Source organism: Rhinopithecus roxellana, chromosome 8 (genome assembly GCF_007565055.1).
Source record: "Rhinopithecus roxellana isolate Shanxi Qingling chromosome 8, ASM756505v1, whole genome shotgun sequence".
Taxonomy (NCBI): domain Eukaryota; kingdom Metazoa; phylum Chordata; class Mammalia; order Primates; family Cercopithecidae; genus Rhinopithecus; species Rhinopithecus roxellana.
In genome coordinates, this window is record NC_044556.1 from 66,598,074 (window position 1) to 66,617,341 (window position 19,268).

General features: G+C 38.1%; 1 protein-coding gene and 1 pseudogene across 1 annotated transcript in view; both read left to right on the forward strand.

Moving 5' to 3' along the window:
• The window catches only part of USH2A (usherin), an 825,608-nt gene that overhangs the window by 217,938 nt on the left and 588,402 nt on the right, over window positions 1-19,268 (forward strand). The window contains exons 15-18 of the mRNA XM_030936493.1: window positions 1,706-1,864; window positions 10,889-11,383; window positions 12,424-12,693; window positions 14,562-14,731. Of these exons, the coding sequence (XP_030792353.1) occupies window positions 1,706-1,864; window positions 10,889-11,383; window positions 12,424-12,693; window positions 14,562-14,731 (1,094 nt within the window). The remainder of the gene's footprint in view (window positions 1-1,705; window positions 1,865-10,888; window positions 11,384-12,423; window positions 12,694-14,561; window positions 14,732-19,268) is intronic.
• LOC104664871 lies at window positions 8,254-10,253 on the forward strand (annotated as a pseudogene).

Consider the following 19,268-nt stretch of genomic DNA (forward strand, 5'->3'; position numbering starts at 1 on the left):
CTGACTGCTTATTTTTAGAAAGACCTGCTTACAAAGCTGGCCTTTGGCTGGCATCTGGATCCACACTATCCCCAGAACTGATAAGAGAGGACCACTGCACTTAAACATTTGTACAAAGTACGGTTTAAGCTTAACACCTGCTTTCCTTGTGGGGGTCTTAAATTTGGGTAAATGCCGGACAGAGGCTGCTCATATGAACAGCCCCCAATAAAAACCCTGTGCACTGAGTTTCGAAGGAGCTTCCCTGATTGGCAACACATTACACACATTTTCATAATGCATTGCTGGGGGAATTAGGCCTGTTCTATCTCTACTGGAAGAGAATTCTTGGAGGCTTGTGCTTGGTTTCCCCTGGACTTCATTGATATGCCTTTTCCCTTTGTTGATGAATTCTGTAACCTTTCACTGTAATAAATTTTAGCCATGAGTAGGACTATATGATGAGTCCTTGAGTCTTCCCAGTGAATCATTAGACCCAGGGTTCAGGGTTGGCTTGAGAAACCCTGACATAAATAGCGAAAGAGCTCTGCAGTTTCTATACCTGAGAGTACTGCACCATCTCTTTTGCCCACCCTTTTGAAAGTTCTTCCTTTATTAAGCTCTCCCCAAGTTACTTTTTCTGAGTGTGCTTTCTTTTAGTGAAGCTTCTAATGACTGTAGATATTTCATATAAAAATATTAATTATTTAATGGATTCTTTTCTGTACATTATATTTACATATTTCTTAAAACAAAAATATTAATGGTTTAAAAGTAAGGTAACACAGCAACCTGTACCCTTGACATCTTATTTAACGAGAATGTTTGATTAAGTTGTGTTTCTTTAAATGGATGGGGGATTGTGCATCTTGTTTAAACTAGAAAGTAGTACACAAACTGGTGGTGGTTGATTGTCCTTAAAAATATTTAGCTGTTGTTTTTCTCCTTTACGTTTGTGTATTCTGGGGAAGAAAAGAAGAAAATTAACTCTCAAAAGCAGAGAAACTAAGGAAAATTTACAGTGACAGAATACAATGTTTTCATGGTATATATTTATATTATGAAAAACGTCGCTTAAGTAGTTAGATGAATGTTCTTATTTTTTATGTGCCTGATAAGCAATCGTATCACATCTTAAATACACCTCTAACAGGTGATGGTACATTCATATAGTATATTCAAATTGTTTCTTGATAATATTTAGATTATTTGACATCCATAGCTATTTATATCACCAAAGATTGTTCTTTCTTTTACACTGTGCTCCCTGAAGCAAGATAAAGCATTGTGCTTAATGGAATGGAAAGCTTCCTCTCAAAAATCCAAATATTATGCTACTTAAATTTCAAGTTTCAGTGGAACTTATGTCAACTTTAAATTAACTGTGTAAAAAAATAATGTTATGCATCCTTGGATGGTTTCTCAAAAAAAAAAAAAAAAAAGACAAAGAAAGAAATGCTTAATGTAAACTATTGTGGTTTTTTACCCCTGTCTATATGTATGCCAGCTGCTTTGACCTAAAAAGTTTTTTTTAATGCTTTTGGATAAAAAGCTTTGTTTTAGAGAACTCATGAACCCTTTGTTTATTAATGTCTTGGTAAACCACATGTCTTCTTGATAAAGTAATCCTGAATGAGAAAGACCTCTTTGCTGGATATCTTACTTCAGTTTGCTTTTCTGTTTATTGATTGCTTTGCTAATAAATGCTCTCTTCATTGTAATTTAGCTCCATTCCAGCAACCTCCGCCCAGAGGACAAGTTCAAAGTTCTTCTGCTATCAATCTCTCCTGGAGTCCACCTGATTCTCCAAATGCTCACTGGCTTACTTACAGTTTACTCAGGGATGGTTTTGAAATCTACACAACAGAGGATCAATACCCATACAGTGAGTTTAAGGGTTTGGTAATAGAAATAAATATTCGGAGAAATGACACATTAGTTAAGTTCTTTTACATTGAGGATAAATACTGTTGTGGTTTCCTTTGGCACAGAGTGTTTCAGACAGAGAGAGAATTACAAATTTCACTAGTAATCAAAGAAATACAATAAAAATGAGATGCTTAATCTCTGATAAATACTAATCCTTATCAAATTATCAAAGATGAAAAAAATGACCCCATCAAGAATTGATGGGAATGTGGGGAAGTTGGAACTTTTATAAACTGCTGAAGTGTCTGTGTGAGTTCATTAGTATAACTTTTCATGTACAATAATTTGTTAAAATCTATGGAAAATCTTTCCTTTTAACATAACATTTGACTTAGCAAACCTACTTTAGGAAGTTTATCTCAAGTGAATAGTCATAAGTGGACACATAAGATGTCTATACCTATACTATTTGTAATATCAAAATATTGAAAATGATTCAGATGTTCACCGGTGTTTCAGTAGATTATAGTATATGGCATAACAGAATCCTGGTACATTGTTAAATAAATTATAGGCTGTGATAGCATATAAACTGATATCTTAGTTCACATATCAATAAATGGAAAATGTTCATGACATATTGTTTAAGGCAGGGGTCCCCAGTCCCCAGGCTGTGGACAGGTACTGGTCCATGACCTGTTAGGAACAGGGCCACATAGCAGGAGGTGAGCAGCAGGCCGTCAACATTACCCCCGAGCCCTGCCTCCTGTCAGTTCAGCGGTGGCATTAGATTCTCATAGGAGCACGAATCCTATTGTGAACTGTGCATGCGAGGGATCTAGGTTGTGCCCTCCTTATGAGAATCTAATAATAAATATAATGCACTTGAATCATACCAAAACCATCCCTCCTCACCTCCCCATCCTTGGTCCATGGAAAAACTGTTTTCCATTAAACCAGTGCCTTGTGCCAAAAAAGTTGGGGACCACTGGTTTAAAGTAATTAAAAGATATTAAAATAATCTGAGAATTATACCATTTTAATTTACAAATACTAGAAGACATAATAAATAGATCTAGTTTTCTCTAATTGTAAATATTATAGAAAATTTATCAGATATTTCTATTATAATGAATTCAAGTTTTTTATTTCTCAGGTTAAAGAACTATTAAATCTGGAAGTGGAGTACTGACACTCAAGCAAATAGTATAATTTAATACACACATTGCTATTTCCGCAGAGATAGAACACAGCAACATAAACATTTGAAAGAGGAAGGATATAAACAAGCCATCAAGCCTATCTTTGCCTTTGTAACTTTTATGAAGATTTTAAAGGAGCTTATAGAAATCAAATTATTAGAATTCATTGTCTTTAAAAAACATTTACTCAGATGTTTTAGATACAGTTTCTCTAAAGACAGAATGAAAAAACAGAAATTTTTACATTATTCCAGCTCTGTCTTCTCTGATTTTTGCTTCTAGCCATGTTTAGCTACACACTAGTTTAAGAAACCTCGGAACAGCAATTCCAATTCAAGTTTCTATTTTGTTCTCTTCGTTTAATACACAGTTTTCCAAATTCGACTTTAACCATGCTTAATTAGTTGGAGAACTGTATAAAGCTATGTCGAAACACTGAAATTCCATAATCTTCCTTAAAATGGTTAGGAAGATGCCTTGTTTTAACATTTTAATTGACTTTAAAACTCCTGCATCGCAGAGTTTTATTTTGTATGCATTATACTGGGTTTCATTTTGCACCTAATTCATATGACTAGAATTTAGCTTCTTATGTCCGTCCCTTTCTCTTGGCCCTACATTTCTCTTCAGTATTCCAAGTCTTCGTTAAAGTTAATGGAAACTCTGAACTTCATGATGCAGATTGCAAAGGGAAATGAACATCTGTCTACATCTGCCATGTTGGCAAAGTATCCTAAAAACCTGCTACTAGAATGTTTATTTTCTTCCAAATATCAGCATGGTCCAGGTGTCCTGAAACTTAAACTTTTGTGACAGAGAAAGAGAGGAGTTATAAAAATATTGAAAATGATTTTGAAATGACAGTACCACTGGTTGAGTTATTTCTGAAGTTGTGAATTAGGGTCACCCTATTTTCCATACAGCTTAATGCAATAGCAAAATTAAACTTAAAACTATCAATGATATTATTCAAGCAGAGGCATGATTTCCATAGTAACATATTGTGATCTATTTTATAGAACATCACATGTTATTACAGCACTAGCTGTTTTGACGATTGCACTCATGTGGAATCCAAATAACAGTTTCTTACATAATAAATGTGCATTCATTCACTAATCAGACATTTATATAATCCTATTAAACAAGGTATTATTTCCTAAAACCATATTTTTCATTAAAAAATGCCACTTCTGGCATTTCTTGACAATCACTGTGATTAATGATGTGAAAATTATCTGCATGATGGCATTTGAACAGTAAGAACAATTGGTTAACACTGTCAGAACTTTGTATCATTCTAATAATAGCTTCATGTTTATTACTCTATTTCTAGTGCATGGCTAGCATGTGTAACATGTAAAGGAAACACTACTTATATTCAGCTGGATAAACACAAATCTTTGGGTTAAATCAAGGCATTAGGAATTATAGGTGGAGAATCATTGAACTTTTCAAAGAAAATTAATGGTGTTGTCTTCCAAGCAAGTTTGACAGTTTGTTTGAGACCTTTGTAGAATTCTTTTTTAGAATGGAAACTCTTTCTAGCTGGCCTAATGTGCTATGGGATTCTCTAAGACATACTTTCCTTCCTAAGATCATGATATACTGGTGTACCATCTTTAAAGCTTTCAAATTATTTGTTATTAGTAATAGCATGCAAACAATGGTGAATAATTTTAAAGATTGTGAATAATTAACTTTAAAAAACAAGGTATATCTTTACGTTTTATTTAAGGTAGAGGTCAAGCTAGCACTTTGGCTGATCACACATAATCAGCCCTAACAATATCTCTATTGTAGCCCCCTTCTGGGTTGCACATAGGTATCTTATGTGTCATGGGATGAAAGTGAGCAGTTAACGGAGGAAATAGCACTCTTGTGTTACTGTTGCAGGTTTAGGGAGTGGATAGTAATTTATACTGTTTTTTGGTGTTGTTCCTATTTGAGTTTGGAATCAAAGGAGCACTAGACATAGTAGGCAGATCAAATTTAAAAATAAAAATGATCTTCATTACTGATGAAAGTCAGATTAGAGACTATATCCTTTTTCCTGCAGGAAGACAAATTAGAAGAGAGAAAAAGCAATGGGTTGATCTAAACATAATTTGCTCCCTACCCCCGACTCCCTAGATTCACAGCCAGATGAGTTGTTCCTCATTTGGGATGCCATGAGTAGAGATATAGTCCTTAAACGTCACTTTAGAGAAATCCTTCCACTGGAAACTAGAGGATGATTACTTTTACATGTGACAATGATTTCTATCACCTATAGATATTAACATAGTTTAAGTTTAGAGTTTTAGACAACCAAATATTTTAATGAGCCCGGGGATTTCATTTCTACCCTTATTCATTTCCATCTTTAATATTATAATTTATAATCCCATACTACATCAAGGGATCAGTGTAACAAGTGGTAAGATGGTTCAGTTACCTCTGAGAGGAATAAATGAAGAAACATAAGATATAGAGACAGGATGAGAAAACAGAAGATAAGATGACAGGCAATTGTTTTTATAAGGCTCTTAATATTCTTAATGCAGTAGTTTCCCCTTATCCATGGTTTTGTTTTCCGCAGTTTTTTACCCATGGTCAGCAATGCTCCAAAAATAGGCGAGTCTACAGTACAATAAGATGTTTTGAGAGAGAGAGAGAAAGACCATATTCATATAACTATTATTGTGGTATATTGTTAGAATTGTTCTATTTTTATTTTTAGTTACTGTTGTTAATCTCTTACTCTGCCTAACATAAATTAAACTTTATCATAGATATGTATGTATAGGAAAAAGAATAGTATATATATGTGTGTGTGTGTGTATACATATATATACACATATATATATATATATATACGATTTAGTACTATTTGTGGTTTTAGGAATCCACAGGAGATCTTGGAATGTATCTCCTGTGGATAATAGGGGACTACTATATTATTTCCTGGAACAATAGATCAGATATGTATAGAAAAATCATTCATGTGTTTAATAAATAAAATTTTGATCAGTGCTTATTCCTGACCAGAAACTCTATCAGCCACTAGAAATACAAAGATGAAAGGAATAGTTTTCCTTATGGCGTGGAGTGGGGAGACATATAAGTAAACCAAAGTAACAATAGAATATATAAATGTTGAACCAGAGTAAACTTGGGGTGTTAAGAAAGCACAGGGTGGGTCGGGCGCGGTGGCTCAAGCCTGTAATCCCAGCACTTTGGGAGGCCGAGACGGGCGGATCACGAGGTCAGGAGATCGAGACCATTCTGGCTAACCCGGTGAAACCCCGTCTCTACTAAAAAATACAAAAAACTAGCCGGGCGAGGTGGCGGGCGCCTGTAGTCCCAGCTACTCGGGAGGCTGAGGGAGGAGAATGGCGTGAACCCAGGAGGCGGAGTTTGCAGTGAGCTGAGATCCGGCCACTGCACTCCAGCCTGGGCGACACAGTAAGACTCTGTCTCAAAAAAAAAAAAAAAAAAAAAAAGAAAGAAAGAAAGCACAGGGTGGCATGGGAGGTATAGGAAATGTAACTGTGCCTGTGGTGGCAATGCTGGTGATTGAAAACCACTGAAAGTTTTCTAGTAAGGAAGGAATATAAGCTGAATTAGCCAGATACTGTAGTTAAGGAAGAGTGATTGTCATGAAATAAATTTTGTATTAAAAGACATGGAAGTATATGAGAAAATAAGGTATATTCAGCAATCATGGTCAGTTCCATGTAGCTTTGGTAGGTGGTACACTGGGGGAGTGCTACAAACCGGAAGGGTATCAGCCAAGATCAAAAATCAGTGCTGAGCCAAGGATTTTAAATGTTGCTCTGAAAATGCAGAAGTCTGTAGTAACAGCAAATTTTCAAACTCAGAGTTAAAGATCTGTTCCCCAGCCAAGGAGAGCAACTACTTTGAGATAAGAGCTCTTTTTACCTGAGTATTATTTTTTTGTTATGATATCATTAATGGGTATCCTATTCATACCCTTTCAAATGCTTTTATTTATTTCACACTATAAATTGCCTTATATGATATTCCTACACAAATGCATATTTCCATCCCAATTCTATCTGATTCCAATTTCTTATTAAGTAGACTGCTCTTGTATAATACACTCTGATCTATTAGGATTATATTCCATTTTTCAGATGCTACAAACATCCAGCAAGTACTGTACTTCTTTTAATTGTCATCAGGTTATAGGTCTTCCAACTTCCAGTTTAAGCCAGACAATATTTTGGAATATTCAGCACTGAAATTTATTTTTGTCTTTTAGGTTTTGGCTTTTGGCATGTTAAATAGATTATTTTCCATCATTGTTTTAGCTATCAGTGATTTTTCAAATTTTGTTAATATTTTCAACAGCCTTATTGTGCGATAAGGGCAACTTTAATCTAATCTAATAAATATTTATTGAAATAACAATGAACCACAACTGCACGCTGTCTAGAAAGTCTGAGTCTCAGCCCTAGGGGACTTTCCCAAATATGATCCTTCTTTGGGTGCTCTGCTTTAGCACTAAGGATGGTGTCTTTCCCCTGTCTCTTCTATTCCCATATTCTTTAGAGTTTTCTGTACCACTTAGGAAGTAAAACCATGTTGTAATCAATCATTCTTTAAACTTTCCTTGTACAAATTACTCTGTGGTTTCTATATCCTGATTGTACTCTAATACAATACTCAACATATTTTCATGAAGAATTTGCACCGGCATATGCAATAGAATGACAAAACCATCTTTCATTCAGATACTCCCTTGTATTGTTCAGTCTTTAATTATTCCCCTCCCTCAACCGCCATGACATCTGGGGAAGGGCAGCTTCCTTCTGGCCATTTGCAGAAGGCCCTTTAGAGGATGCAGTCTCATTTGTAAGGTGTAGCTGGCCAGATCTCAACCCTTGGCATCCTCAAGGCATCAATGTCTGATGCATGAAGCTGGTGAACGTGTGTTCATTCTCAGCTTGGTCAGGGCTTCCTGAACACACTATTATTTTAGTATTCCCTAGGCTTTTGCTATTGCCGAGAAATTTCTGAGATTTTTTTTTTTCTCCCATCTCCTACATCCACCCTTTAGCCCTCTCAGAGGTGGAAGAGCGACTTTGTCCCAGCCACAGAAGGTCCCATAGTAGGCTCACTTGCTCTCAACACCGCACCCTCACCTTGGTTTCTTGCTTCAAGAAACCAAGAAATTCCTGCGCTGGGTTACGTCAAGATGGCGGCGGCCACATTAAACCCCCTGCTGAGGCGGCTTCCTAACCTTTCTCTCTTCCGAGGTGCCCAGGGAGTTCAGGTTCCCCTCTAGACTCTTGGCACCAAAGCTCCCTCTGAGAAGGATTCTTGGTCCCCAGTTCCCATTTTCCCTTATAAGAATGAACCCTGGAAATACCTGGAATCAGAAGAATACCAGGAGGGATAGGTTCTTGCCGTATCTGGGCTGACTACCACGGCAATCACAAGGTGGTATACCCCTACAGTGGGCTCGAAATACATAGAGAATGCGGGAATAAAATTGCTGGGAATCCCTGCCCCATCTGCCGAGATCGTAAGTTGCATGTTGTGCTCTTGGAAGAGTTTGTCCGCGGTTATCATCTTCCATGCTCCATACACAGGAATCTGCATAAAGCAGCACATGAGATTGACACGGGCCATCTAGGAAGCCAGGGATCATGGTCTCCTCAGGAACCACATGCCCCAGATTAAAACCTGGGACCTTCACTTCAGTACCTCTCATGGGACTGTGAGTGCTCTTCGGCCAGCCCCTACCCTGATCTCAGGCGACCCCTGGTACCCATGGTACAACTGAAAACAGTCACCAGAGAGAGAACTGTCTCACCTTCCTCGGCTCTATCAGGGTCATCTCTGACAAGACAGTGGCCCCCACCTGAGTCAATGCCCAAGATGCCCCCCACAACACCAGCGGAAGCCTCCTCCACTGAGCAGTCAGACCCCACAATGCTCTATAGGAGCTGTAGACTGGGAAGAAGGGCCGGGTGCAGTGGCTCATGCCTCTCATCCCAGCACTTTGGGAGGCTGAGGTGGGTGGATCACTTGAGCCTATGGGTTCAAACCAGCCCAGGCAAAATGGTGCAACCCCATCTCTACAAAAAATACAAAAATTAGCCAGGCATGGTGGTGGGCGCCTGTAGTCCCAGCTATTCTATTCGGGAGACTGAGACAGGAGAATCGCTTGAACCCGGGAGGCAGAGGTTACAGTGAGCCGAGATTGTGCTACTGCACTCCAGCCTGGGTGACAAAGAATGCCAAGGTTTACATGATAGGTTATCACCTGAAGAGTTGTATCTTTTGTGGACAATGGCAGATCCAGGAAAGAAATGAAAGTTGCTGATGGGGATAAATCTAGGCTAGGGGAGAACAATACATATGTGTATGGGAAACCCCAACCCCTATGTACTGTAAATAGATGGGCTAGGCTAAACATTGTTGCTGTTTCAGTCTTTTGCGAACTCAACTTTTCCACAATAAAGCTCTATCTCCTGTTGGAAGGAAGGAAGGAAGGAAGGAAGGAAGGAAGGAAGGAAGGAAGGAAGGAAGGAAGGAAGGAGAAGGGGAAGGGGAGAGAAGGGGAAGGGGAGGGGAAGGAGGGACGGAAGGAAAGAAGGATGGAAGGAAGGAAGGAAGGAAGGAAGGAAGGAAGGAAGGAAGGAAGGAAGGAAGGAAGGAAGGAAGGAAGAAGGGGAAGGGGAAGCACATAAATGTGCTGGGACCTTCATATTGCTATAGGGCACCCCTGCATAATGGAACCCTCCTCCCATCTCCCATACAAACGGCCCCATCAGGGAGCAGGCAGCAGCCACTCTGGCATTTGTGTGTTTCACAATCCTACAATGTGTTTCCTGTCCTTAGAGAGCAAGGATTTCCAGTCACGTGCCTAATCACCTCCACTCCCTATCTTGTTTTTTTAAAACCTCTTTGTAACTGCTTCTCTCTGCCCACACAATCCTTCATGCATAGAAGTCCTGCTTATCTGAAACGTCTGTTGTGTAAATTCCTCATTGCTGATAACAAATGTCTCCAAAATTTAGCTGCTTAAGACAATAAACATTTATAATTTCTGTAGGTCAGAAAATAAGAAAATTTTCCAGTCAAGATGTTGGCCAGGTGACAGATTTACCCCTTGGTGGTAGTCTACTGACCCTTAGTCAGGTGTGTTTAGTGTTTAACAAGCAAACCAGTTACACAGAGAAAACGTAGTTACTTTTCTGTTTTGGAGAACTACAAGAACTTTCCCTTAGACCCTCTAACAAAAGGACATTATGAAAAGCAAAACAAGAGTTAAAACAAACATCTAAATATTCTTTATTACAAATGACGCTTTTCTTATGTTGTACTCAATAATAAAAGCAATCAACCGGTATTTACATTCTTTCTTTCTTTCTTTTTTTTTTTTTTTTTTTGAGACGGAGTCTCACTCTGTCGCCCAAACTGGAGTGCAGTGGCCGGATCTCAGCTCACTGCAAGCTCTGCCTTTCGGGTTCACGCCAGTCTCCTGCCTCAGCCTCCCGAGTAGCTGGGACTACAGGCGCCTGCCACCTCGCCCACCTAGTTTTTTGTATTTTTTTAGTAGAGACGGGGTTTCACCGTGTTAGCCAGGATGGTCTCGATCTTCTGACCTTGTGATCCGCCCATCTCGGCCTCCCAAAGTGCTGGGATTACAGGCTTGAGCCACCGCGCCCAGCATTATTTTAATTTTAAAAATATGAAATGTATCCTTAACCAAAAGAATAAATCGGTATAGTTTATGTAATTAAATAATATGATAGGAAAGCAGTTAGCAATGATTCTTCACCAACTTGTGAAATGTAACTTTTTTTTTCTTTTCATTTCAGGTGTTCAATACTTCTTAGACACTGACCTGTTACCATATACCAAATATTCCTATTACATTGAGACCACCAATGTGCATGGTTCAACAAGGAGTGTAGCTGTCGCTTTCAGGACAAAACCAGGGGTCCCAGAGGGAAACTTGACTTTAAGTTATATCATTCCTGTTGGCTCAGACTCTGTGACACTTACCTGGACAACACTCTCCAATCAATCTGGTCCTATAGAGAAGTATATTTTGTCCTGTGTCCCTTTGGCTGGTGGTCAGCCATGTGTTTCCTACGAAGGTCATGAAACCTCAGCTACCATCTGGAATCTGGTTCCATTTGCCAAGTACTATTTTTCTGTACAGGCGTGTACTAGTGGGGGCTGTTTACACAGCTTGCCTATTACTGTGACCACAGCCCAGGCCCCTCCCCAAAGACTACTTCCACCTAAGGTGCAGAAAATCAGTTCGACAGAACTTCATGTAGAATGGTCTCCACCAATGGAACTAAATGGTAAGAATCCAAGGCCAAGATTCCCCTTCTTGGGCAAGACATGAATGAGAATCTATTGTAATTGTGCAATTAGGAGTTTGGCAATTGTATTCCTTTTTATAGCTGTACAATATAATAATTAAGAAACAGTTTCTAAAGATATAAGATAGTGTTTGTCCTGGTTAGTGGAACAAGTGTATTTCTTCTAATCTAATAACAAATTCCATTCAATTAAATTGCCCCTTAAAAGGCTAATATTATCTTTGCTCTTAATGACATCTGCCATAACACAAATGATGTTTATAATTTGAAACTCACTTATGAAATGCATTATATTTGACTGTGTCACGTTAGGGCACCCACAAGCAACACATTTTCTCTTCTAAGCAAGAAAAAGATATAAAATAATACAAAAAATATGTATATAAGCTAACTGACTCCATTAAGTTAATTTTTGCATTCATACAATTGAACCCTTGGTTATATAGGCCAGACACACATTCACAGATTTGTAATCATTTATATCATGTACGTATTATAGCAAAATCTTCCTTTAGATTTGTAAAGTTTTTTGGTAAAACTGGGTAGAAATTGACTATAACATTTATACAAACAGGGCTTATGTTAAACAAGTTAAATTAAAACCTCCAAATTTGAAAGGATACAGACTGAAACTACAGTGATCAATTTCCCCAAAAGAATTGACTATTCTTAATAGAAATTATGACCATTAATTCCAAAAAAGATTGAATTTAGCTATGATAAAGTTTAGTTATTTTTTGTCTATATGTTGTCCATTTTGGTTTGTTTTCCCTATGCATATGCCTTTAATAGTATATTATACATTCATCTACACATCAGTTTGTTGTCTTCTATGTACCTATCATCTAGATTACAAAACTACTAAATCACTACATTTTGAATGCTAAGGAAATTGACAGTAATCTAATTAGAAGGATAATGAAAATCCAGCACTCTTTAAATGACCTGACCCTACCATACTCCTAAGGTAACCCCCTTTGTCTGATGAGTTACCTAGATTCACTATTTAACTTCTCCAGGAATAATTATAAGATATGAACTATACATGAGAAGACTGAGATCTACTAAAGAAACCACATCTGAGGAAAGTCGAGTTTTTCAGAGCAGTGGCTGGCTCAGTCCTCAGTCATTTGGAGAATCGGCCAATGAAAATGCATTAAAACCTCCTCAAACAATGACAACCATCACTGGCTTGGAGCCATATACCAAGTATGAGTTTAGTGTCTTAGCTGTGAATATGGCTGGAAGTGTGTCTTCTGCCTGGGTCTCAGAAAGAACGGGAGAATCAGGTAAGTATCAATGCTTTAAGTTCTACTTTTAAAACCTCTGAATGCAAGTGCTTCCTCAAATTAAAGTCAAAGTACTGCTAAAGTACATTTTGAAAAGCAAGAATTAGAAACTTCCACAGACCAAGGAAAATTTTCGTATATATGGGTTTGTTACATAAACAACTCAAGGTCATAAAGTACTTGCAGTAAGTTTTAGGGGGCAAAAGTAAATGCTTTAGTTATTAATTCATGGGGCGAAAATGGCTTAACTATAGTTATAGTCTTTTGGGAATGTTTGTCAAAAATAGCATTTGGTTTCCACTCCTGAAGTGGATTGGACACATGTCTCATCTTGCTCCATATACAGCATAATTTATGTTCAGTGAAAGAGATAACAGTCAACCAATTCCACAAATTTGTCTTGGTTTTTATTTATCTTTCCAAAATAAATAGTTCAGGTACTAGAATATATATAATGACAGAATCCTGGACATCAAAATCTATAATTCACAAGTGTGCTTGTAAGCAGTTGGCATGATGATAAGGAAGGAGGACAACATATCTAAATTTTCTGGAGTATCTTCATTAAGGCAAAAATTTTTAATCCTCCACTTTATTTTTTATATTAAAAACACTTCAAATTTCATGAGCCTTTAAGAAAAAAACATACTTTTGTTATGTGTTTAATCTGTCGATATCAAAGAAACCCAAGTCCTGATCTAAACTTGACCTGTTAGGAGTATGGAGGATGAGGGTAGCTTTAGGTTGATGTCCAAGGGAATCATTTCATGAATAAAATACACATTGTGCTTGAGCATCTCTTAATGATGACCAGCCATCTTGGACAAATAATAGAGCCATGATAGCACAAGTGATGAGGCATGGCATTCTGGAAGGGGAAAATCAAGGTCAGAAATGAAAAGTAATGGGTAAAACTGCAATATTGGGCCCTTGTAATCTTATGGGTCACTAACTAATGAAAGTGCAATGAGTTCCTTTGATAATACACCTTTGGTTAGCACATTTAAAATCCTTGTAAAGAGCTCAAGAGTGGCAGAGGGGAAATGCATGTGTATGTAACCTGAACATTTCAATAAAAAGTTAACAAAAACTTTGAGACATTCATTGGGGTTATTTAGGACGCTTTAGGTTTACTTCTTTCTGAAGAATAATATTCAGCCAGCTGAATTGGATTGGCTCAATGACATATTTCCCTATGTGGGAAATCCATTACATCACCATGCATTTTTCTGAACTTTTTGAACTGAGATATTCTATTTTTGTGACTTCTTTTAGATACCCATAAGACTTACAATTTTCTATCTAACTATCCATTAGTTATCTTTATGAACACAAGCAAATTCCTATGAGATTTTTATTTTGTAAATAGAAAGGAGCTGGTAATATGAAGATGGAGAATATACTTTCAGGTAACATTTAAAAAAGTGAATACCTCAGGAGATCGAGACCATCCTGGCTAACACGGTGAAACCCCGTCTCTACTAAAAAATACAAAAAAATTAGCCGGGCGAGGTGGTGGGCGCCTGTAGTCCCAGCTACTCGGGAGGCTGAGGCAGGAGAATGGCGTGAACCCGGGAGGCAGAGCTTGCAGTGAGCTGAGCTGAGATCCGGCCACAGCACTCCAGCCTGGGCGGCAGAGCGAGACTCTGTCTCAAAAAAAAAAAAAAAAAAAAAAAAAAAAAAAAAAAAAAAAAAAAAAAGTGAATACCTTTGACATATACCAGCATATTCTTGGGCTTTTTCAAAGCAGAATATTTTAAAAGGTACAAGGTATTTCAGAAACCGAAATGAATGTGTGAATTCAGTTTGAAAATATATAGGGACGGCATTCACTGTTTTGATGCTGTTGTTATTGTTCTCATTGATAGAACCTGTATTCATGATCCCTCCTTCAGTCGTTCCACTCTCTTCGTACTCTCTCAATATCTCCTGGGAGAAGCCAGCAGATAATGTTACAAGAGGAAACGTTGTGGGGTATGACATCAATATGATTTCTGAGCAATCACTTCAGCAGTCTATTCCTGTGGTGTTTTCACAGGTATTGTTATTTTTAACTAGTGCCCTTTCAGAATTGGCTTAGGACTTCATTTGGACATTTTTTGAGTTTGCAGAATTCTGTGACCGAAGTCTCCCTCTATATTGGTTAAATGGGGCATTTTTTAAGTATAATATTATGTGTATAAGCCACCCTCTTTGTATGTCACTTGTTTTTTTCTGGTATAACCATATATTGAAACTAAGTTGGTAGAATTTATTTCACAAGACTTGCTTTTTGCATTTATCACGTATCCTTAAATATTTTACAGGAAGTTGACTTTCATTAACTGTGTACTATCATGTTATTTGGACACACAATGATTATTTAACCAGTCCACAGTCAGTTGATATTGTATTGTATTAATTCTTTTGGAAATATAAATAACATTGATAAAAACTTCTTACATGTACATTTCTTACACATTTCTACTTCCTTCAAAAAATCCGAAGAATTAAATTTATCACAGATTACATCAAAATGAATTACGAATATGTTCAAGGTTTTGAATATAGAGTAACATATTGCCTTCTAGTAATTCATCCTCCAGCTAGCAGTAGTAAGAATAATTATCATAGCTAAAAGTTACTGAGGCTTTACTGTGTACATGGACCAATTCATTTAATACACATAGCACTCCGAGAGGATGAGAGGCTCTTGTTCTCTCCAGTTGTGGCTGATACAATTCTCTGCCCATTTTACCAGCATCCAGGTGGCCAATAGCAGAAGCTGGTGGAAGGATGTCAACTGAACGAGTTATTCTGTGTACTTGGTTGCTCAGTGCCTCTTCTGAGAGAGATGCTCTTCGCTGGCATTAGCATAAGATAAAAAGATCTTTACACTTTATGCCTACTCCCATAGATCTAGCTACATTTTTCTTTCCCAGAATTCCTAGTTCCTGATCCTTCCATCTTTCTTTTTGCATTCCCTTGGCCAATATTTCCAAGCCACTGCCATATTGTCCAGGAATATTTTACCTTGAGACACGTCTCTTTCCACACAACATGTAAGCAAGTGAACTGCCTGAAGTTCTGCCCATTAAGAGGATTTCTTCTCTCTGCTGTTTCACAGGGCCATTTCTGATGAGGGTTGTAGAGCAACAGCTACCATTTTTGACTTGCAGCCACATACCAAGACGTTCTATCTGTAAACTAAACTCTGCTTTTTTCCCCCCCATTCTTTTATCTCTTAAGGGAACTCCCATGGGTCATAGGTATGAGCTGAGGTTGAGCCACCAGTATAAGAATGGTAGATGTCATGGGGGCCTGAACCACCTGCTTGTACAATGTATTACAGCTTTTGGCTCTCTTATACCCAATCTCAGGCATCCACTCCCATTTTATGATGCATTTCTGTTGCGCCCTTCTAACCTCAAGACTTGGCTGAGACAATTCCCAGATTATAAAAAAGTAGCTCTAGCTGCATGACTATTTGGTGTTCCATGACAAGTTGTTCTGTTTTTACTGAGGCCTGAAAACATGCTAGGGCCATTTAGCAAATGGTATATAGTTTCCATTACATGTTATGTCTTTGTTCCAAGCTCTTGGGGTCTATCTGCCTTGTGATTTTCTTTCTGTATGTGCCTTGAAACATCTTTTCCCACCATGCTTACTTCTAGTGCTGTAAAATTTACTACACATTATGTCCCAAGTGGCTGATCTGCCTGTACCACAGGCTGGACCTGGTGCAGAGCCCTTTCCTACTCTGGGATGCACTCAAAACTGGCAGCATTTCATATTATTCAGTAAATTATTCAGAACAGTATTCTTAAATGTGGAACATGCTCCCTTCAGAACGTGAAGAGGTCAACTAGACATTCTGTTTCCTTCTTAGTGGTGGTAGATGCAAGGTGCAATTTGTCCTGTATTTTGGAGGGGATATCCTAGCATGTCTCAGGCCACATGAACTCCTAAAAACTTCACTGATATGGCAGATGACTTAATCTTCATAATATTGCTCTCCCACCTTCTAGAACACATATGTCTTGCCTCTGCATACCTACCATTTCCTGCTTATCTGATTCATTTAATACGATGCTATTGACATAGAGAAAGAATACTGTCAAGGTGGCTTTTATAGTTTGTCTTAAATTGGTGATTAATCACCCTCAGATTTCCTTTGTCTTTCTTCAGTGCATTGATAGCAACCAGCAAGATCCATGCATAGTCCTTATAATTACTAGTTTCCCCAGAGTAGTCCTTATCATTACTGATTCCACCAAACCAGTGAATTACCTTCTACTGGTAACTCATCGCAGTTCACCACTAATGGAAGTTTCAGCATTGAACCACTAGGGCATGCTGTGGACTATCAGTACTCTACCTGCTGTCTGTGATGAGATCACTGTACACCAGCGGGTGGATGATGGAGGCCTAAACTATCGTTTCAGAGTCTCATTCCTAGGGCCACTCCTGTTATGACTGTCTTAGGGCAAATTCCCCCAGAAATAGACACTTGGTAGAAGACTAAGTACAGGAGGGTTATTGGGGGAGCACTTTCAGAAACAACAAATGTGAAGTGATAAAGTATGTAGGATTGAGCAGCAAAGAAGCTGAACTGTGATACAATAGTGGAAGCAGCCTCAGCGGATTCTGTGGGTAGTTCTGGAGCTGAAATGACCCTCTTAACTTGTCTCAAATTAAGTTAGGAGGTCAGATCTTTGTACCCTAGAGTATTTGTGTCCTCGGGCTGTTGTAACAAATTAACATAAACTGAGTGTCTTAAAACAATGGAAATTTAGGTGTTAGTATGACCGAGTTCCCCACAGGCTCTAGGAGACATTTCTTCTCTTCCACTTACCCGTGGCTCCTGGTGTTCCTTGGCTTGTGGCAACATAACTAATATCTGCTGCCTCTGTCTTCACAAGTCCTACTCTGTGTCTCTGTCTCCTCTGGGTCTATGTGTCCCTCTCATTTCTCCCATAAAGATACCAGTCATTGGATTTTAAACCAACCTGAAATCCAGGATGACAAATAATTAATTACATCTGCAAGTATCTCATTTTCCAAATAAAGTCTCATTCTGAATTTTTGGGAGACATTATATAATCCACTACTAATAGGTTTTCCATTTTTTTCTAAGCCTTTTTAGTGGACAGAACGCATGTATAACACACAATTTTATTTTGTATACTGGATGAAAAAGAAGAGCCGATAAATAATTTACAATTACTTATTTTTCATTAATCTATGTGTTGACTCATTTGCAACTATCTCATGATGAAACACAACTGGTATAATATATATCTTTTAACTTAAACAGGTTAGTCTACCAATCTGGTATACCGTGGGATTTAAGGTAAATTTGGTTATAACTTCCATGTGGTCTTTGCCATGTTTTATCTCATTTATACTTGATGTTTTATTTTGTTGTTTTTACTATTCTTTGGCTTTATAAACTATTCTTTCTTTGTAAAATACAGTTTTGATTTATCTATTACTCATAGCATAATAGTTATTCTAAGAAAAAAATAAGGGGAGAAATATTATTTATAAAAATTACAGCCTCGATCTCCTGACCTCGCGATCCACCCGTCTCGGCCACCCAAAGTGCTGGGATTACAGGCTTGAGCCACCGCGCCAACCTAGCTAACACGGCGAAACCCCGTCTCTACTAAAAAATACAAAAAACTAGCCGGGCGAGTTGGCGGGCGCCTGTAGTCCCAGCTACTTGGTAGGCTGAGGCAGGAGAATGGCGTAAACCCGGGAGGTGGAGCTTGCAGTGAGCTGAGATCCGGCCACTGCACTCCAGCCTGGGCCACAGAGCGAGACTCCGTCTCAAAAAAAAAAAAAAAAAAAAAAAAAAAATTACAGCCTTAGAAGTCAACCTGTTTGTTCATATTCCATGTCTCCCAATTATTAGCCATATCACACATCTCTGTGCTTCTGGTTTTATTTATCTGTGAAATGGGAAAACCATTTTCTGCTCACCTACCTGCTTAAAGAGCCTGATAAATATTGACACATTATTATTAGTGATTATTATTAATGGTATGGAACTACATTATACTTTATAAACTAGCTATCATTTAAAGGGACAGGAAAATAAATATTTTTATTGTTGTTGTTGTTATTTAAAAGGCTGTTCCTTATGGCTGAACTGGAATAAGGACATAGATATATCACCTTATTCTCTTTTTTGTTTTTACTTTTTTGAGACAGAGTCTCATTCTGTGACCCAGGCTGGAGTGCAGTGGCACAATCTCGGTTCACTGCAAACTTCTCCTCCTTGGTTCAAGTGATTCTTGTGCTTCAACCTTCCAAGTAGCTGGTAATACAGGTGCACGCCACTATACCTGACTACTTTTTTTTTTTTTTTTTTGTATTTTTAGTAGAGACAGGGTTTTGCCATCTTTGCCAGGTTGGTCTCGAACCCCTAGCCTCAAATGATCCACCCACCTCGGCCTCCCAAAATACTGGGATTACAGGCATGAACCACTGCACTGGGCCCACCTTATTCTCTTTTGAACTCTCTCTCCAGTGCATATTCTCTATTCAAGGAAATGAAATCAAAAGTAGCAGAACAAAGTCCAATTTTTTAC